Raw genomic sequence first — 22,611 nt, forward strand, 5'->3', positions numbered from 1 at the left:
CCAAAAAGAGTTTCCAAACACAAGCTGTTTTCGCATAAAGTTTTTAACAGAGTGGAAAATACCTTCCCCTGTTGTAGTAGCTTTCAAACTTATCAAATTTATAATTTCTTCAGCTACCTGAAATGATTAAGTTACTCGACGAACGAATACTACAAGTTGAGCTGTGTCTGAAATGTCTGTACTTTCGTCAAATGCTAAGGAAAAATATTTGAAGTCTTGAATTTGATTGCGCAGTTTTACGATAATATCATCAATTCGAAGACACACTGTTTGCCAAGATAGACTTAAGTTCGAAAATAGTTTACTTTTATCAGACAGGATATCCTTTACAACAGCTTTTAAATATTCTTTCACAAATTCACGATCCGATTTTTTTTTCCAATCAAAAATTAAACAGAATAGCTTGCCTTAATAATATTGGATGGTTGGTGTAATGCTGAACCAAACCTTTTTTTGTTGAGTCTTTAATTGCGATTTAAATTCCCTGAGCTTCGATTGTTTCAATTCTTCATCGAATTTCAAATAATCATTATGTTTTGTTTCGTAATTCCTTTTAACGTTGTATTCCTTATGTACAGCGAGAATCTCTCGACAAATTAAACCTATTAATTTTATGTTTTGAATGACAAAAAAGTACCTTCCTTCCCATTCCTCGCTATAACTTTCTATTTTCGTCTATTCTTCTTTTCTTTGCACTCATACTGAAAAGAAGAAGGAAATAAAAATATGCTTAATAAATAAAATAAATTTTAAATAAAAGTATGTTCACAAAATGTCCAATGATTTTTTACAAAAATGCCGGCCATCGGAAAAATTTTACCGTTTTATTATACAAGTGTGTTAGAACCAAAAGTAAGAAGGAAGTGAAAAAGCTTCCGAACATCCAAAGTAATACATTTCACCCCTCCCCCTCTCGATTTTATGCTTTCAAATTAAAAAATGTCCCACAAAAATTCGGCGAATAATTTTTTACAAAAAATGCCGGCCATCGAAAAAATTTCACCGTTTAGATTAGAACCAAAAGTGAGAAGGAAATACATATATTTTAAATTTTAAATCAACTTAATTTTTATTGTTATATTACCTTGCTCTTTATGTTGAAAATATATTAAAATAATTATCCTGCAGTCACAAAAAAAAGTAACAACACAGAAAACGAAACAGGAAAACAAATTTTCAATTAACACTGAGAGAGCGTTCTGTTGTTAATTGTCAGCAGCGAGCAAAGGCGTGGCAAATGGCCTGCGCACTACTTCTACTGTGCATATCTAAGTGTGCTTAGCTCTAGCAATAAGCAGCGCGATACGGGAATTCAATGGTGATGATGCCCACTTCATAGTTTGTATAACAACAGAAGCAACGTAACAAAACAGAAGCAGCTATGGGATTTATTTGTTACAAAACACTACACTAAAAACAAAAATATTGCACAAAGTAAACAGTATTTTGCATTTTAGATAAGCTGTAATGAATCTCGCGAGACGTAAAATTATTCAAGGCGAGCCGCGTATTGGTCACTCCTGTTTTAGACTATGAACGACTCCAATAAATTCTTCTTCAACGAATTTTCTGTTTGTATTCTAGGATCTTTTTTGCATAAACTTTATTGTAGTATTATATATTTTTCTGTAACAGTACATAAAAAAGTAAAAAAGGGCAGGTTGATATAGAAATTTCAAGACAGCATAAAGCTTTGTAAAATGTGTTTAGTTAGTAGGTAGCTTTCTTCTGATGCGTTTTGTAAATGCATTTCTGAATCTAAAACAAATAAAAGGGCTCTAATATATTTTTCGCACTGTTGTTTTTGATTGTTAGGCGTATATTTTTCTATCAGTTTTAAATTTTTGATAATTTCAAATACAAGGGCTGTTCAGAAAGTATCGAGACTGAATTTATTATGCAAAACAGATTTTGAGTCAATCTTCTTCGAAATATGCTCCATTGGCAGTAACACACTTGGCCCAACGATGTTTCCAGTCCTCGAAACATTTCTGGAACTCCGACTTTGAGATGGCCTGTAGCTGCTGCGTCGAATTCTGTTTTATCGTCTCAGTTTAGTGTGTATTGTAAGTAGTTTATTTAAGTATTTCCGGTGTCCTTTTAAGGTGTTCTTGATCTTGGGAAAGAGGAAGAAATCTGGAGGTGACATGTACGGCGAGTATGGAGGATGTGCTACTTGGATTATTCCGTGTTTTTCCAGGAACTGCTGCACAAGATTGCTGGTGTGCGCTGGGGCTCTGTCATGATGAAGCATCCAGCGAGAGGACGCCCACAACACCGGTCGTTTTCTGCGAACAGCTTCTCTTAATCTCCTCATGACGTCCAAGTAGAATTCCTTGTTCACTGTCTGACCCTGGGGAGTGTATTCATGATGAACAATTACATCTTCATCAAAAAACACAAGCAACATGACTTTGATCTGGCTTCGCACCTGCCGTGCTTTCTTTGGCCGAGGAGACCCGGGGCTTTTTCATTGTGACGTCTGCTGCTTTGTTTCGGGATCGTATCCGTAAATCCACGACTCATCCCCAGTGATGATGAGCTTCATGAACTCCGGATCGTCGCTTGCACTTTGAAACAAATCAGATGAGATTGCCAGTCACTGGAATTGCTGATCCTCAGTGAGGAGACGCGGCACAAGCTTTGCAGACACTCAGCGCATGTTCGAGTCCTTTCTCAAAATTTCATCACATGATCCTATGGAAACGCCACACTCCTGTGCAATTTCTCAAACTGTTAAACGACGATCAGAACGCACCACAGCCTGCACTTGTGCAATGTTGTCCTCATTGCGAGAGGTGGACGGGTGTCCAGAACGGAGATCACGTTCCACTGATTTCCGACCCCCCCTTGAATCGCTGGAACCACTCGAATGTTGTTTTCATCATCTCGTAGGTCTGGGTGCTCATTTTACCGAGCTTAAAGCAAAAATTGATACAGATTCGCTGTTCCGTGTTTTCAGACATTTTCTGTTTTCGACGAACGTACGCAAACACTCCACATGAAAGAAATCAGTGTGACTGAACGGCGCGCTGTACAGACCTGCCGGTTTTTGTGAAACGAGGTGAATATGCGCGTGCATGATGCGCACAGTCTCACCGCTAGGGATTTTCTGGAACAAATGGAATAAATTCAGTCTCGATACTTTCTGAACAGCCCTCGTATGCTATCCTCGTGAGCTCCTAAACTGTCAAGACAATAAAATAGAGCAGTTATGGGATTTATCTTTTACAAAATACTACACTAAAAACAAAAATATTGCACAAAGTAACGGTATTTTGTATTTTAGACAAGCTGTAATGAACCTCGCGAGACGTAAAGTTATTCAAAGCGGGCCACGTATTGGCCACCCTTGTTTTAGACTATGAACGACTTCAATAAATTCTTCTTCAATGAATTTTCTGTTTGTATTCTAGGACCCTTTTTGCATAAACTTTATTATTTTTTCCAATGGCAGATTGTAAACAATTACAAATGTAACCCAGTCCATTAATCTATACAAGACTGTATGTGGTGGTCTCTTTATTATAGAGGCAACTAATAGGTGGGCCACCATCGCCTTTCCTATGAAGGGACGGACAGTTACAACCCTGCCTTCTCCGGGATTTGAACCCAGGCCCTTCGGCATCGCAGTCATCTTCCCTGACCACTGTACCGACTGGGCGGCTGCATAAACTTTATTGTAGTATTAAAAAAGTAAAAAAGGGCAGGTTTATATAGAAATTTCAAGACAGCATAAAGCTTTGCAAAATGTGGTTAGCTAGTAGGTAGCTTTCTTCTGATCCGTTTTGTAAAATGCATTTCTGAATCCAAAACAAATAAAAGGGCTCCAATAGATTTTTCGCACTGTTGTTTTTGATTGTTAGGGGTATATTTTTCCCATCAGTTTTAAGTTTTTTGATAATTTCAAATATACTATCTTCGTGAGCTCCTAAACTGTCAAGACGTGATTCTAAATTTTGATACAGAGCACAAAACTGAGTTAAGATGTAAAATTCGCATTTTGATTTGCCCCGTTTTTGAAATGAATATAGTTTCTTATTCTAGACTTGACTATTTCAAAGAAGTTGTAGCTATGATAATGAGAGAAGCAGTTTTTTAACAATATATCTCATTGAAAATTCAGTAACATTTGTTTTTAAGCAACATTTTCTTAGGGTTACAACTGAATATTTAAATTTTATTGGTAAGGCTCTAGTACTGCCTGCCGTCCTAAAGTATTTTTCTTTTTCCTAGGTGATGACAGTTGAAAAAAGGAAAGATGCTTTAATTAAAACTGTTACTGAAAATAACTTTAAGAAACTTCAAGGCAAATTAAATTTAATCTTGATTTATATCCACACACTGATTAGAGTTTTAATGTTTTCGGTCTGAGGATAGTAATTTTTTTAATTAAAAACTAAAGTTCCTTACTTTTAATTATAATCCAAGCGACACTTTTTGCTTTCTGCATCTTTCTCTTAATTCAGTAATATATATAAGACTAACTTCGGAGAAACTTTTATTCATAATATGCCGAAATGATGTAAGTCATTTGTTTTGCACACAGATCGACAGTGCTGTTATTTTACATTATTCTATTTGTAGCGTCTGTAGCTGCCTTTTAAAAATTTTGCCAAAAGATAAGATTGAGAAGATAAGACTGACTATGAAAGGAAATAATGCTCTGCACAATTATCTCCTTCGTTTTCATAATTTCCTCTTCACTAATGAATTTCAGGAGAGAAAAGAGAATTTCCGCCTCGTGACTGGCATTTCTGGCCCAAATCGATACAAAGTTTGACAGGTACAGAATTTGTACTCTGCGAATGCTATTCACACGGTATGATTTCTCTATCTCTGTTACAGATTACCATAATATATGTAGTATGGTTTTTAAAAATATGAAACTGGTCAAGCACTGTTTCTTTGAAGAATTACATATCGAAACAGAATTTCATAAAGCTAGTTTAGGAGTAAAGATTTTCAATCTCAACATTTAGAAAGTTCATAACTGCTATGATGTGCCAAACATACGGTGTGTACAAAATATTTAATGATTCGTATAGGTTAATTTTTCACTAAAAAACTAAAAATATAATCTTTCTAAAACGCTGATGTGTTGCTAAAATCTTTTGGAAACAGAGGAAATTTTGTTAAATACCCTCACATTTTAGAGGAATGTAAACAACAAACATTATCTGGAATAGTTTTTATAGTTTTGCATTTACATGTGATTTGTACATTTCTTGATCAAAATATAAATTGTTAAATCTAAGGGGAAAAAAATGTTTGAATTGTTCTCTTAAAAAGCAAAAATGTATGAATAGCATCTCAAAAGTAAGTTTATAAGAGTTATAATTTCAAATTTTATTTGAAAAACAATGCAGAGTACATCAACCGTCATTACTCTATTATTTCCATTAATTGCATTGCTTTTATATCTGGTCACTATGCTAAGAGAAACATTCCATTTAGCATGGAAGCATGGAATGGAAAAGTTTTTCGATGCGCATCCCGTTAAATACGGTGCCCTAACTACTGAATTATCATATCCTCATTATTTTGATATTTTCATTATTTGGAAATCTCCCAATGCCTTTTCCTTATGATCCTTGTAATGGGCTTGCGGGACCAGTCGAGCCCACGAGTTATGAAAATTAATTTCTTACACATATATTATACTGTTCAAGATGACAGACACATGCCATGTATTAGTTCATTCACAAATATTGGTCTGCCCCCCCTGAATTCTCAAGAACATTTCGATGACCCTAGATTTCCGAGTAAAAAAGATGCCAAAACATCTATGATAGACAATGTTCAAAGCATAAGCGTTTGGTACTCCTTTCATCATAATACTGCGAGATGAGCACCAAAAACTTGTCTTAGGCTCAGATAAAGGTCTTAGTCATCATGACGGCTAAATGAAAAAAATGAATTGTCCAGTAGAAATCTCAATGCAAAGTGTCTCCTGCGCAAATAAAATTTACTCTTAAAATAATAAATAACATGTGTTTGAAATGCTTTCATATGATGAACAGATGAATTAGAGAAAGAGCTGTACAACTATCCTAAATTGCAGTCTATAACAGAAAGCGACGAACCAAGAATGAGTTATTCGAGTGGGACGAAACTGAGTAATTCCATATCTTACGATAGAATATACAAATGATCAACTTTTGGTGGCCACTGACTGACTAGATGGAGCTCCAGTTCACTACGCAGCTATCAGCATCACAATCAGTAATGCCCTGATTTTCTTACCTGAGCCAGGTGTCACAAATATGGGACATAGATTCTTTATCAGTTGGTTATAATCGGATGAATGAAATCGTGCCGAAGACAAATTAGTATATTACAAAGCAGTAAAAGAGATGTGGGATGTTCTTGGCCTGAGGAAAAATTTATTATTTTAATAAGTAATTATTTTCATACCCAAAACGTTCTCTATTTCCTTTTCGTCCTGTGGTACATAAAGTAACCGAGTAGAGAACGAAAGAGTTTATAGCGACTTTAAAAAAATTTTATTTTGATGCAGTATTCCATTTTTATAGATTATAATGTAGAAGCATTTATCATAAGCAAAAATAAATAATGCGAAACTTATAAAGTTGCCACTTCAATAGAAAACGTTATTGATATGTGGATGAGTGTAACAGATGAACATGAACTAAAATAACGAAGTCACCATTTATTACATTCTTGGCGAATAATGACTGATGACCTTTTTTATATGATTCTTAACGATGGGAAATTCTTAAGTATCAATTTTTGTATATTTCTATGAAGTATTTTAAACAATTTGAAATTTAACTGATAAACTGAAAGTTTAAAACCTAATCACACATTCATAACTATTTATTTAACCTACCTATGTTTTGGACGACTGTTTCCCGTCTTAGCACTTAACTCGAAGTCTAGAAATATAAAACACAGAAAAGATGTAAAATTTAACTGGAAGTTTCTTTAAAGGTATGTTTTGTAGGAACTTTAACAAAACTTACCGCTATTTGTGGGATAGCTAAACTGAAAATATTTAAATATATACAAGCATAAAAAATGAATCTCATAGCTAAAATATCCAGCTTCAACTATTCCCGGTTTCCAAGTTTAAATGCTAGCAAATACAAAAGAACACTCACTAAAATGCAGCTCGGTACACAGGAGGATGGCTGGCGAAATATATTGCTTTTCTGACACGTTGCCTGTTACTCGAAGTTATCTCTGTAGGTTACGCAGTCTCCTTCTATTTAAAAAATCTATCTAATTTTCATTCTGATGAGGCTAACGGAAGAAATAGAAATTACGGGAAAAAAATTAACATAAAAATAATCACAGTATTCACTAATTCTATCATATAAGAACAAGATCATACAACTTAAAAAGTCTACTGAAATATCCATGTATTTTAAATAAATCTGTTTTCTGCCCTTTTTTCCTGCAGGTGCTACTGCTTTGCAGCAAATGAGAAAAAGAAATATGATTCTGCCACAGTTGTCGAAGATAACTGTTGTTTCTGCAATTATGCTGCCCTCAGACGCCTTTGCAGAGAACATAATATGGAGATTGTGTTTGCTACTTACCACGTAGAAGTAAGTAATAATAAAAACCTTTCGTAAGCCTATCTGTTATGCATTTAATTTTTTTCAAACTCGTTTTCGGTGATCATGTAGGTATCGGTGCTGATATGGGTAAACGTAAGAAAACTAAAATTGATTATGAAAATTGTGAAACTGTTTATGAATTAGTGACGGCTAATTGATTATGAAAATAGTGAGGAATATGCATAAGAGGAATGAAATGTAAGAAGTATCCCAAAAGGCAATATATTTTTATGAACTTTTTGCTTTTTCCTTTCTCCTTGATCATGAAAGCAGACAATATTACGCTTCTAGTTATTATTTTAAGAATTTTTATTTTTTATTTATTCTGCTGGTTTAAAATTTCATTTCTTTTGGCGCTACCTTTTAGATCAGCGGGTTCTCAACCTTTCGACTAACGCGTACCATCTAAACAAAAATTGAAAACCTTTAGTACCACTACTACCACTCTTGAACAAAGTTCAGATCCCATAAATTTACGAGTGTTAGAGAAGAAACTCAATCAGGATGTTGGGGTTTTAATTTTTGAATTTTTAAAAATACTTTGCTTCTTTGCGTACCACTAGTGGTTCGCGAACCAGCGGTTGAGAACCTCTGGTTTAGATGTTTATCTCCTGAAAACAGTTGCTTCTTCTTTAAGACAACTTCTAAATTTTAAATTGAAATTAAATATTTACCTTATTTTAAGTACGCAAATTAGTCTTAGTTTGTTTAATTTATATGGAATTCAAATAACTCCTAATTATGATTGAGATGTATTAGGTTTGCAACAAACAAAAAATAACTTAAAATTCTTACAGTCAGTTTTATCTGCCCGATATAAGTTAAAGAAGAGCTCGGACTTAGATTGCACAGACTATAATACAATATTTATCTTACAACCTACAAGGACCGATATTTCAGTTACTTTAGTTGGCAATGAACCTCCAGTCTGTCACACTCAATAACTGAATAAAAATTCTGTACTTGCGTAAAAAAGTGGTATTAAGCACAAGGAGGTTAGAATAGAAGGAGGGAGGGTTCGCGGTTTCCTCCACTATCGGGGAATGAAACTCCGCCGAACAAGCGGCGTCCATGTTTGTGACTTCAAAACATTGCATTACGGCAGTGACATGTACGTGTTTCTAACCTGTTCCGTGCATTTATTTTCCAGTAAAAATATGTTAAATTTATAATGAAATCCCTCGCTATTGTTGAATTTTTGTTTTAAAGTAATAAAGATGATATCCATAATTTACTATGTACAGCAAATTATTAAGAAATAGTTCGAAATCTAAATGCATGCGCATAACATTAAAGCCTTTAAAAAATGATGTTTCTGCATATTTCACGGACTTGCTTAGGTTAGAAAATAAATCTTAATAAAATAAAACAGATTTATGTGAATTCATTGATTTCAATTTATGCGCATTTCATATTTATTAATCTCAAAGAAACTGCCTTTAATTAAATTGAATTACAGAAATACACCTATATAAGTTTTTGGATACATCTTTTCACATGTTCAATTGTGTAAATATTTTACTTAATTTTATCACTATACTGCCCAGAAATTTGTAAGTTTATGCAAAAAATTTTTAACAACAGAACAGTTTATCTTAAAAAAATGAATAATAATTAATATATAAAGAAAAGCATTGCTTTATTTAACACCTTTACAATTAATAAAAATAGTAACAATTAATTTCTTACTTTTCATGAAAGTTATAAAACGAATTAACTAAAACGTTCAAATTATACAATTTAAATCCTACCATATAGCATTGTATCTTAAGGAACGAAGATACCAGCTATAAACAGAAATATTAAAATGTATTTAATATATTTGGATTATAGTTATATTAAATAACCTATTTTAAGTCCTTTTTTTTCACATCTGGAAAGAAAACCACATGACATTGTGATATTTTTTGACATAGTTGTCATATTACATAAAAAAAGAAAATTAATACTTACGTGTGAAAAATAATGCCTAGAATTTTTTTCGAGAATCTATTTGTGCATCCATATGCAATACAAGCTGACATGCTTCAAAAAGAAAAGAAAAAAATGTTGCAATGACAGACTTCCTTGCACAAGTCACGGTGATAACAGGAAGATGGCCGCCAAGCTTCACCGTTTGAGTTGAACCTTTCCTCCTTCTATTCTAACCTCCTTGATTAAGCAGTATGTTTGGTGCAGCAGAAATTTAAACATCACTGCAGCAATCGCTGAAAATGCTTTAAAAACACCACGTATTCTCGGATTTTGTACGGACTTCCTTAATTCTCCAAATAACCAGCTCTTTCTGTAATGCTTCCTGATGCTTGAATTTCCGACGTCATTTATTAGTCGCGTTAAAAGTATAAATATTTGCTTGCCTTTTTTCTCTTCAGAGAAATTACCACTTTAGAGAATCTATAAATAATCAAGATTTCGCATTTAATCATCAAAAATAGGAAACGGATGTTCAAATGTAAATCATGTCACACCAAAACTGTTATATATATATATATATATATATATATATATGATTAAAATGATAAAATGTGGAAAAAAGACACAAGGTGATGGATGTTGTGTAAGATGTGAATAAATTCCCAAAATTTGGATTACAGTAGGAGAAAAATGCATGGGCTTATCTAGTTTCTCTATTTCATACAATAACGCCAGAAGCCTTAACTTTCTATGAAATACCGTCATGACTCTTAAATTTATTCTGAAGGACCTCTTACTTTGCAGTAATAAGCCTAGATGCTTTGTATAAAATAGACAGATAGCCCTAGTGCAAAATGCTATTTTCAGTTAAACAAACAAGCAAGCAATCTTTATGCCGAGACAATCTTGTGAATATTTCTGCCATGATGAACAGTGGATGACTTGACTAAATGTGTCATCACCTTTATGTTAAGCTACTGTTATTCAGCGCTCTCCCTCCAGAGCTCCTGAAACTCCAATCAAAGGTTACGAGGACTTCATGCGAAATCTAATCTTTTTTTTTTTTTTTTTTTTGAAACCATCTCTGCAAAAATGATGCAAATAAATTTGTTGAATAATTAAACCTTTCCAAAAACTTTAGCATTTCTCTCATTACGACATGTTTAAGAATTTTCAGTTAGCATGTTTCTGAATTCCCGTTAGAAGTTCGAATCCCGCGAACGGGCTGGCTGCATGGATGTTTTCGTGGTTTTCCCCATGTGTAACGTGTATACGAGCCAGTTTCCCTTAGAAAGTCCTCCACGAAGGCATTCCTCCCTTTAGGCAAATAGCCCTCGAGGCTTTGCCGTAATTAAATAACCTAACCTAAGCTGAAGTCCCGTTACTTTTTTCGATAAACCTCTATGATTATTAATTAAAAATCTAACGCACTCAGTTTATTACTTTTCCATAAATTTCAGAAAAATTATTATAATTTCTTCTATCATTAAAAAAGCAACAATTTTCGTATTTGAAATTTATCTCAAAATATTTTTAGAGCACACATTTTAACTTCTCTTCAGCGTAGATATAAAGGCGTTTAATTCGGACAAAATTTGAGAAACAAAATGATAGAGAGTTATAGTAATAAAATGTGCAGGCGAATAGCCCTTTTCTATAAGCAAACAATCCAGCTGAATCCAATAAAATATGCATACTCAGAAATTATAAAGGCAAAAGTTTCGTTTCTTAGCTCAACTCTCGTTAACACTAACAACTTGAATGTCGTATTAAGTTAGCATTTAGCAATTTCAGCTTTTTAACTGGAAGTTAAAGGAACCCAAACAAAGAAAAGAAAACGAGAAACGTGAAATACAGTTTTCTATCATTTTGAATCTGAAAAGGAACTTAACTAAAATCATGAAAGTCACTAATATACATGCAAGCATCGTCTTCCAAAAACTTCGAAACATCATTCCCGCTTTACTAAAAAATGTATTTATGATATGAAACGATCTGAAAACACACTATAAGTGATATGGCTCAAAGCACTTAAAAAATTTCAAAACAACCTTTATAAAAATAACTTGATGGATAATACATTAAATAATTCTGGAAGTAAGCGTTCAAAATCTAGTTTTATTCCAAAGAAAATATTTAATAGGGTTAGCTCTTTTTTTTTCCTTTGGCTGAGGTATTTTGAGAATACATAGAATGATATTACATTCAGTGAAAGGAGACGATAGCCTAGCTAAATTTATTACGTTTGAAATTATAAAAAGTCAACATTCGAATAAAGAATTGTGCGAGAATAAAATGCTGTAAGCAAAGTTATTGTTAATAAGTTAAGCAATATTGTTAAAAAATTTAGCAATAATTACGTAAGAGGAGTATTATTTGAGTTTTAATAGAAGAGTGCTATTTTAATTGGAACAGTAACAATTAAATAAGCTATTTGTCTTACTAACATTATATTCTGTTTTAATTAGGCCTTAGATACCGCCATTATCAATTTGCAAAAGAGACTATTAAGCTACTCATATAGATAATAATTTGTTTATATATATGTATACACATATATGTGCCAAAAAATAAGTTTACACTACTTTATTCGGTACTGACATATTTTTCCCACTATCATGAAAATTAGCGAAGATCTCGCCAAACTTGCACCAGTCATTGGAGGAAGATTTTGAACAGATCGTTCTTTATTTCATCAAATAATTAACAGGTACAAATTACGGATATAACATGCGACATGCGACGGAGGACGTGAGCACCACCCCTCTACAAATACGGTTAGTCGGTATAGCGCCACGTCCACCTTTATCTAGATAACCATACGTGGTCATTGTGCTAATACAGCGCAAGGTGTTGAGATTATCTGAGAAATAAAATCATTAAAATTTTCGCCACTTATTCCGTCGGCCAAAAATCCCTAATGCCGTTAAGAATAGCAACAAAAGCGCCATTTAAATTCGGTTAAACACTAAACTCAGTTGTGTCGAGCGGTCTCGCGATGTTCCCCATTGCGCCCTTTAATAGAATTTCAGAGCCTTTTAGGGGCTTGAACAAGCATGTGACACTTTGACAGGAGTACGGGCCTGATTAGAAATTATAAATATGACGCGGATCGGAGTACTTTAGGATTTATTAAAGATGGTGTATTTAATTATGGCAAAGCACACTAGGGCTATCTGCCTAAGGGGAGGGATGCCTTTCGTGGAGGACTTTCTAAGGGAAACTGGCTCGTATACACGTTACACATGGGGAAAACCACGAAAACGCCCATGCAGCCAGCCCGTTCGCGGGATTCGAACCTCGGACCGAACTACCAGTGTTCAGCGTCTTTACCGCTCGGCCGCTGGTGGGTCGGATTTATTAAAGAAAAAAAAAGAAAAAGAAAGAAAGAAAAATAAAAGAAACTTTTTGAATTTTGAATTTGAAAATTTTTGGGATTTCATGGTTGAAGCAGGACGGTAAGTATTCGAGGACACTGCGGGCGTTGAAACTAGCAACGTGTTTTCGACTGGCGTCTTTGTTTTGGATTTCACGAATTTCATCCTTGAAAAAAAAATTGTTCGTCCTTATAGTTGTTTCCAAATAGCGTCATTTTTTTTTCTGTCAGCTTTGGAAGCTTGTCACGTTGGAAATGGTTTTTATAAAAGTCAACTAGTGTAATATCCTTTTTTTTTTAATTCATAACAAGATTCTCTTGTAGTTCGATTAATTACATTTGCGAAAAAAAGTGATGCTACGGTTTGCTTTGGTTCTTCATTTGATTAGGGCAAAGCACTAATTAAACTGCTTTCTGCCTAATTAAGAGATGCCTTTGTGGCGAACTTTCTAAGGGAAACCAGCTCATATTCACGTTACTCATGTGAAAAACCACAAAAATGCCCCGTGCAGCCAGCCCTTTCGCTTGTAATCGATTCCGTGTCGAACTTCCGGTGCTCAGGGACTTTATCGTTCGACCGCTGATGCGCCCATGCTAGTTCGACATCAACATCAAATGCAGAAGAGGAAATTCGCAAGTTTGCTTCTTGGTTTTTGCACTGAAATTCAACTAATCCGCAAATGATTCGCAATCAAAATCATTTTTCTGGTTCGCAAGTGTGAGAAAAAGATAAATATTGTCTTCCCTTAATTGACTCGGATGTATACTACTAACGCTACAGTAGTTAATGTACGTCTTTTCTTTAGAAAATCTAAAGTGGTTTACCGAGGTAACATAAAATCAAGCGAAGATTTTATCAGTGTTGTGAGTTCACGCACATTCATTATTGGCGCCAAATCGCCTTTTCAGCCTACAAGTTCTGTTTATCGAAAATGGCTGACCGGAAAATACTTTCCGTCACGCTCTTTATTCTATAATAATAAATTAAATTGCTACTCGTTTTACTCCGTTAGAAGCAATTAGTTGCATTATTATAACATACATTCTTTTGATCTAAAACTGTGTATAATTTTTGTTGAGATAAGTTTCAAATTACCTAAAATGCTTCCATGAAGGAAGCATCTTGAATCATGAAGAAGATTGATAAAATACGATGAAAGTATGAGAAAATGCTGTTCTCTCGTTCTGGGTATGAACTACAGTCTCAAAATCGAAAAGGGCCCACCAGCGGCCGAGCGGTAAAGTCGCTGAACACTGGTAGTTCGGTCCGAGGTTCGAATCCCGCGAACGGGCTGGCTGCATAGGTGTTTTCGTGGTTTTCCCAATGTGTAACGTGTATACGAGCCGGTTTCCCTTAGAAAGTCCTCCACGAAAGGCATCCCTCCTCTTAGGCAGATAGCCCTAGTGTGCTTTAATTAAATACACCACCACACCAAAATCGAAAAGGAAACGTCTCAAGAAATTTTTCAACTTGAAAGACCAAATGAGGACCTTCAAGTTCAAAAGAAGAAGAAGAAATGAGGTTCTTCGAGTTCAGTCCTTCCTCAGAGCGTAGGAATCGAAAATTCAAATCTGATATATACACATAATAAGAGTTATGATTTCAAAGCATCCAGTGAATGAAAATTTGTTTTACCATTCAGTGTTATTATGAAGAAAAGATTTCTTGATTATGATATCGTTGTGAGAGATATTAGTCATACTTTGTGAAAATGCGCACAAAATAGTAAATGAGCTGAAGGACACTTAGCCATCTACAGAACATACAGAAATTTAAAAACGAAATATCAGCGATTTTCAACAGCACAGTGTCAGTGCATTCATCCACAGATCAAGGAAGTTCTGTGCTTGATTCACGATGGAAGAAATTTTCTATACAGTTAACTTTCGATTCAACGGTCGTGAATCAAGAATCAACCGGGAATACACTTTATTGTGAAATGATGGAAACGTTAACAACACAGAAAAGAAAACATCAACGTAACACAAATTGCTTACGAAAATTATAAAACGAAAAAAAAAAGTTGCGTTTGATAACAGTAGCGACAGCATATAGTGTCTTTGCATTTGGGACATTTTTTTTTAATTCAAAGGAGTATATAATTTAACTGTATGTAATCCAAAATACATAAACATTGCATAAAAAAAGAAAGATTTTTAACCGGTCTTTTATAGAAGAATTTGAACTCGATGTCATTGTTCAAATTCGTCATGTAAATACTTCTGTTTTCCTCGCGTAAATATTAATGTCAGCGATTTCAACAGCAGAGTGTTGAAATGTACCACACTGTGCTGTTGAAAATGTGCTCATGTAAGTATTTATGACCTACAGCGCTTATGTAAATATTTATGACTTATTTTCTTTATTTCTAAGTAGTTTATTCTTCTGTTACTTATGGCGTTTTACTTTTCTTCTGAATATTGATTTAATTCATGTAAACAAATGAAGTTATTCTCTGGATTAAACTACTTGAAAATACAGATAAATTGTTAATAGCATATTTTCGTTAATTATGATATTGGCTATTCCCCTTTTCTGTATTTTTTAACATCTTTCCTACATTTTGTGTTGAACGTGGATCTCGCTCATGATATGAACCCGGTAAATCTGAGCAGAATGTACTTTCTAACTAAATTTAAGTTATTTTTGTCCTATTGTTTGTGCTACTTTGCATTAACACATCCAGAAAATGCGAAATGTTCTATAAAGTACTTAAGGTTTAACAACTGAGCAGTTAAGAAAGTCCCTGCTCTTCCATGTTCATATTTGCGAAGTACTTTGGTTTGAGTTTCATCTGCTAGGCGGTTGCTTCAACAAATACTTAGTAGCTGGGTGACATGTTGATAGTTTTATTTTGTTAACTTTAGGTTTAGACTCAGCTGAAAATTAAATTAAAGCCAAATCTGACAAGTTCACTTTGATTTAATTGTGCGACAACGAGGTCGCTTTTAAATTTAGGTTTACTCTGTTTGCCGCAAATAACAGTGGATAAAATTATTTTATTTTCGGCAATGCAAGATAGTAATATTCAATAAGTATTTTATTTGCTTGTTAATCTTGCATAGTTGTTTAACTGTTTCCAGCTGAAACTAATAGAAGCTAAGGAAAAGCGAAAAATCGCCTACAACTCATAGCGCTTAACACGTTGACTGCCGGGGGGGGGTCATCGGTGGTTGGCATTCGATTTCGCTATAGCAACGTGGGGCCACCAGTGACCGACAACGCGACCAATAATAAAAATACATAATTGGAGTGAATATCGGTACCGATAAATTTTTAAATGCACTCTTTTACAAAAAAATCGAAGCACCGTGAAGGAAGTGGTCGTTTTTGATGAAAGTGAATATGTGTATAACTCATACACAGATAATAAAATGATTACGGATCACAATCACCCATTGAGTGTTCTAATTAATTGGTCGAACTGGCCCTGGCAGTAATGCATGCTTCAAATCGTCGAGGTAAGGAGTGGTAGAGGTCCCTAATGTCATCCTGCCACACATTCTGCTAGTGTCGCTCCAGATCTGCGATATTTTGTCATGCCCGAATCTGGCGGCCTACCATTTCCAAGACATGCTCGGTTTGTGAAATGTCTGGTGACCTTGCTGGCCAAGGAAGAGTATCAAACGCACGGAGACAGTCCAGAGATATGCGAGCGGTATGTGGTCTGGCATTATCTTGTTGGAAAATGGCTCCAGCATGACGTGCCATGAAGGGTAATGCAACCGGCCGCAGGATGGTAGCAACATATCGTTTAGCTGTTAAAGATGTACGGAGGATGACTAAAGATGACCTGCTGTCATAAGAAATAGCGCCCCACACCCTTAAACCGGGGTTATGGCTGTATGCCTTTGTAAAAAGGCTGATTGGGACCGCTGGCTCCGTCCTCTCCAGACACGAGCACGGTGGTCATCCGCTTCAAGAATGAAGCGGGAGTCATCGCTGAACACTATGCGATGCCAGTCGTCTGGCAGCCATGACAATCGGCTGCGATACCACTCCAGACGACTCCGCCGATGTTGTGGGGTGTGAGATGGTGGACGGTACCACGGGAGGTATAGACTTGGCTGTAGTGCGTTGAATAGTCAACAATGATAGCGTTGGGGAGGTTCGGGCATGACGAACAATCATCCTATCTTGCCTCGTATTTGTGCCCCTTGGTCTTCCAGAGCCTTCATTTCGTCGGCAATTTCCTTGCAGCAACCATTGTTGATAACATCTTTGCACAGCAGTGTCTGTATGCTGCAGATGGCGGCCTATTGCTGGGTATGACCACCCAGCTTCACACAACCCTACAATGCGACCACTTTCGAAGTCGTTTAGTTGTCTGTAAGGTCTTCGATATCGTCGTAATGACATCTTTAGTCGCTTCATTACGGAATTACAATGGCAGCAATAAAAAAGATAAATTTTCCATTTTTGTTACTGGTTTTATACTTTACTGGTTTTGCGCACTGGAAATGCGCGCTATGATCGCAATTCCTGTTCATTTGCCTTGCAACTTTGATCATTTACATGTTCGATCAAGATGTTTTTGCATACCAAATTTCATCACGATCGCAAAAGTCCTTCTTGGTGCTTCAACTTTTTTGCAAAAGAGTGTAATTCTATTGTGAGTATGTTTGAAGAATAATAAATCGCAAACATGGTCTACAGCGCCCCCACCACGAAAAGTGCATTAAACTTGATTTTATAAACCTTATTTTCTGTAGACAATATTTCAACATAATATACATCACAAATTAAAAAATTCATGTTGGCTCCGTGGGCAAACCACGTAAAACCCGCGCGTCAGTCAATGCGTTTATTTTGAAAAGAGTACGTTTGAGTTGAATTGGTAGCTAAACCCTTCAGTTTCTTTAAAACTCAGTTCAAATTGGACATGAGCTTAAATTGAACCTCTCGTCAAAGCTATACTTGGGCCTTTGTACACACTGCTCCAAATCTGGCGACAAAAATGAATTTAGATCTGACATGAATTATGAAAAAATAATCAGATGTTTAAACAGTGTAATGGTAAAGTATTCACCTAAAGATTGAGACTAATCGGCTTTTATTCTCTTTCAAAGAAATTCTTCAAATGAGGCATTTTGATAACATTCATTAGGTTAGTGGTGAATGAATTTGGTATGGTAATGATCCTGATGATGACATAATTTATTAGTAATTTTAATTAATGAAGTTTTTGTGTTTTTTAGTAATCCCGAGTTTCATTCATATCTCTTTTAGAGTTTAATTCAGTCTCGGAAGTTGCGAAAATTGGCTTTTATTATCCAGTAACTGTATTGGATGTACACTTTTTGATAACTATGCGCAATAAAAAAAAGTCTTACCCAGATTTGTTTCTCCCCAAGTCTAATGAAAACCAATACGTACCGTGTACACGAAAGTAAAAGAAATCAATACTGCGCCAGAACAGTGAAGTGAAATTTTCAGATAAAATAGTTACAAAAGAGGCGATGTCAGTTCTTGTTTGGATGCAAGCAATTACCCAGTGTGGTATACTTGACGCCTAAGAGTTCCTGAATTACATCTTAAGGTATAACATGTTACTTGCATATCAATTAGTTGAACAGTTCTTTGACATTCTGAGATCAACGTAGACATGCCCTGTAGTCGAATACCCGGTCAGGAAGTAGTTTGATGATTAGGCTAGCTATAATATAGCGTCAGCCTTATGGAAGCAATCTGGGAGAAACGTTATGCGCAGCCATGTGTGTGTGTGTGTATTTAATTATGGCAAAGCACACTAGGGCTATCTGCCTAAGGGGAGGGATGCCTTCGTGGAGGACTTTCTAAGGGAAACTGGCTCGTATACACGTTACACATATGCGCAGCCATGAATTTCTTGCTGAGAAATGAGCTGGGAATGTTATAATAGAAATTGTAAAAACGTTAGTCTCAGAAATGCCCTTTCACATACTGCGTTGCCGTGAACGTGGTGCAGAGGGCTACGAAAGACATTTAGCTACCTTTGTTTATCTACGATATTTAATTATCGTTGCTTATTTATATCTGTTACTACAGTAAACGGACTATCAATTCAGGTGCCTGAGATGACTGACAGTACATTGTGAAGGTAGATTTCATATACTCGACCTCTCGTCTCCAGATACATATACATGGGCTATTCGCGCCTAGTGCGATTCATGACTCATCACTGTAAATGTGACGACTAATTGGGCTCTACTACTCATATATAGGGACAAAAGCTGTTGCAGACTCTGTGATAATAATTGTTAAAGGCCTATCACATTCAACATTCAGCAGCATTTTCGAGTTCTCTGCAAATTGTTTTCAATATATTACATACTTAGGATATGTTTTCTTTTAGTACCTTGAAAAGTATTCAAGCGGAAATTTGTTATTGCTCACGTTACCGAAAGCCATCTTCTTTCAGATTGGTTCAACTACACGTATCATGATGCTACAAGCAACATCTTAGATCTATGAATAAAATGATGGAAGTAAGATTAGTCCTTTAAATAATTTGGCTGGATTGCTGCTCTCTAGGTTAATGCATGGCTTCTTAGAATGCACTGTATTTGCAGTTAATCTCGTAATGGTTTGGATGGATATATCTATAGATGTACACTGCGCAAAAGAAAGGGGGGACAGTACTATATCTTTCTTTCGACTAGGCCGATTAACGAAATTCAACCTGCGTTTTTCATGTCTCGAAAGCGCGACTTAGGATATATATTAGATTTACATATAGCATTGTTCTAACAACATAAAATCGGACATTTTTTGAAATAACATATGATTTTTTTTTCCATATTTCGTTTCTACTACTCAAATTATGCCCATGTGCAAAGTTTCGTAAAATTCGCACGAGCGGTTTTTAAAAAATAAGCTCTCAAAGTTTTAGCTCTTCAATGTTAATTGAATTTGGTATATATTTATTAATATCTCTTTTCTTATTACACTTACTTGGGTCTTCCTTTCACATTTCGAAATTTAGGTTCATTCCAAATAAAATTCAACCATTTTTATGATTTATTTTTTTAATTTTTATTTTTAAATAATTTTTATAAATTTTTCAGAAAAGTTTTGAATTATAATCTAAAACATTTGTACCATCATCTTAAAGAAGATGTATTTCTAAGCATACTTCCAAAATATTAGAGTTTTTTGTTCAAAATTTCCGAAGATATACGTGAATTTATATATTGGCGCGTTTTGAAATTTGACATATTTGTTGAAAGCAATAAAACATCAAATGTGGTTTAGACACTTTGCTAAAATTATTTGAAAGTAGAAACGATGTGACATTTTTTCCGCTCTTACACAATGTACAAAGGTAGAACGAAGTACCTTTTTCCCCGCTCCGGCATAATGGAAGGGAAAGGAAAATTGGTTGCCATATATTAAGAAGATCGCCAACTAAAAAATATTGTTGGCGCAAAATGAAAAAATTGTGCCAAGATATATTTTTGCATTTCTCAATAAATTTTGCACCAAATTTTACAAAATTTTATATCTAGGCATAATTTGGGCCACAGAATCGAAATATGAAAAAAAAAATTGGTATGTTATTTCAGAAAAGTCTGATTTTGTGTCAAAATACCTATGTTAGAAAAATGCTATATATAAATCTAATATATATACTAAGTCGCGCTTTTGAGACATAAAAAACGCAATTTGAATTCTGTCAATTGGCCCAGTAGAACGGGAGATATAGAACTGCCCTTCCCTTTTTTTTCGCAGTGTACATACCATCATGGCTGTAGATCCTGGAAAGGGCGAATCTATGATGCTGATTTCATAAGAAATGACATTCTGCCATTACCCTAGTTGTTAAATTTTCTGCCTTCCACGACGTACTGGGGCCAACAGCGTTAGACTGCTATGCCGCCCATGCACGGCCAGTACTGAATTTTGAAGATACACAAAAGCATTTGCTCCTTAACAGGCAATCGAATGCATGAGATCAACTTATAAAACATTCATGATCCAAAAGATATACCGCGCGAAGATTTATAATTCTAAAACATGCAGCAATATTTTCTGCTCTGTGTTACTGTCTTTATATTAAGCAGCTATAAAAAGAGTGAAAGAAACATTGCCTCAGAGATCTTGTCATCAGAACTATTCAAGTTGCATGCAATACAAAGAGACAAAATAATAAATCCCGATAGAGGAGGCTGGCTGGTGCCAGGCTTATGTAGGTTAAAACAGCGGAATCCTTCTAATATTGCAGTTAATAGTGATTGAAAATTTTATTGGTACAAATACTAATCAAGTGGAGATTAATTTGAATAATTTAGATTGTTTGGCAAGTAATGCTAACTCTTTCCCATTAGTCTATATCAAAATATGTTTCATCCAATCCCCTCAAATGCCTGTGTTTGCGAACTACTGTTTGAAAGAAATTCCCTCTCTCGAGAAGTAAATTGCCAGACGGTTAACAATTCCCTACCGAAATGAAGTTGCTACTTTCCCGTCAGACCTTTTACTATTTTTTGAGTTTCTTTCCTTGGGCAAAATGTGGCTGTGGATGTCTCTACCAGTCAGACTTCAACGTAAAACAGCTGAACGAAGAGAAATGCTGATGCTTAATCCTTCGGTGGTTGCGAAATTAAGCAATTCTTTCTTTACAAATATTTACGAAAATCTGTCAATCATAAATTTGTAATGCCAGCTGTTTTGTCCACTGCGGTGAGTAACTGCTGAGTTCCTTGATGATCATCGAAAGGTTAGTAAAAAGAAAGAGAAAGGTCCACTCATGTAAGATAAGTGCTCAAACAATAATAAAAGAACAACTGATCTCATTCAACAAGTCTGGAAAACCAATGAGAAATGCATTAATGTAAAAAGTTAAGCATTAATCCTTGTACGGCCGGATGATTACAACATTTTCGGATGCGTTTAGGCGATTTCGGTTGGCCAACAGTGAAAGCCAGAAATTATTTCAGAAGCCTGTCTCACAGCAGCACAACTGGCTGTAAATACTCCAGTTATGGTCTGAAGGATAAAACGAAAGACAGCACAGGCAAGTTCGAAGCCAGCGGATAAGTTTGATAAGAATCGTACGCTATAAAACATTTCGAATCAGTTAAGATAATATGGCAGTAAGCTTTTTTCTGAAATGTTGTGTTTTATTTAGCGCTAATTCTTCTTAAACTGCAACAACAACCTGCCTGTGGTGATATATGAAGCTACAGCCTCCCAGTGGCAGAGTGGTTAAGACATTTGAATACTGGGAGTTCATCCGGTCTGATCCCAGGATAACGGGCTGGTTACATGGTTAGTTCTTGTGGTTTTTCCCGTATGTAGCTTGAATACTAGCCAGTTTTTCTTGGAAAATCCTCTACGAAATCATCGATTTCCTTCATGTGCTCTGCCATGTTCAAATAACCTAACTTGACCCCCAACATGAAGCTAGTATACGTCGATCTATATTTGTACGATTTCTACAAATCATTCTTTTATCGCGTTAGATAATCACGATATTCTGCTATATACCATGAGATCCACTTCACTGCGGAATAATTAGAGTTTTTATACGTTATATTACAATGGGCAGATGTCGCACTTGAGGAAAGGTGAAAGCATTATTGTACATACAATTCAGAATGCATTTTAAGCAATAAGTTCCATTTTAACCTTCTTAGTGTCAAATGAAACTTATAATAGGTGCCAAATCATAGAAACAGCCTGAAGCTGTAGCAGCTCGGTCATTTGTCCATAATTTCATGTTATTCCGGAAAGGGTGGGGCAAAAATAATTGC

At 35.2% G+C, this 22,611-nt stretch overlaps 1 protein-coding gene across 2 annotated transcripts in view; it reads left to right on the plus strand.

The window, feature by feature from the left end:
• The window catches only part of inaE (inactivation no afterpotential E), a 295,275-nt gene that overhangs the window by 198,552 nt on the left and 74,112 nt on the right, over nt 1-22,611 (plus strand). For both annotated transcript variants that reach the window (XM_085808531.1, XM_085808532.1), the window contains exon 9: nt 7,427-7,574. In XM_085808531.1, coding sequence (XP_085664657.1) covers nt 7,427-7,574 — 148 coding nt within the window. The remainder of the gene's footprint in view (nt 1-7,426; nt 7,575-22,611) is intronic.

Source organism: Stegodyphus dumicola, chromosome X1 (assembly GCF_044657685.1).
Source record: "Stegodyphus dumicola isolate Sdum_Otavi_A_Nest chromosome X1, ASM4465768v1".
Lineage (NCBI taxonomy): Eukaryota > Metazoa > Arthropoda > Arachnida > Araneae > Eresidae > Stegodyphus > Stegodyphus dumicola.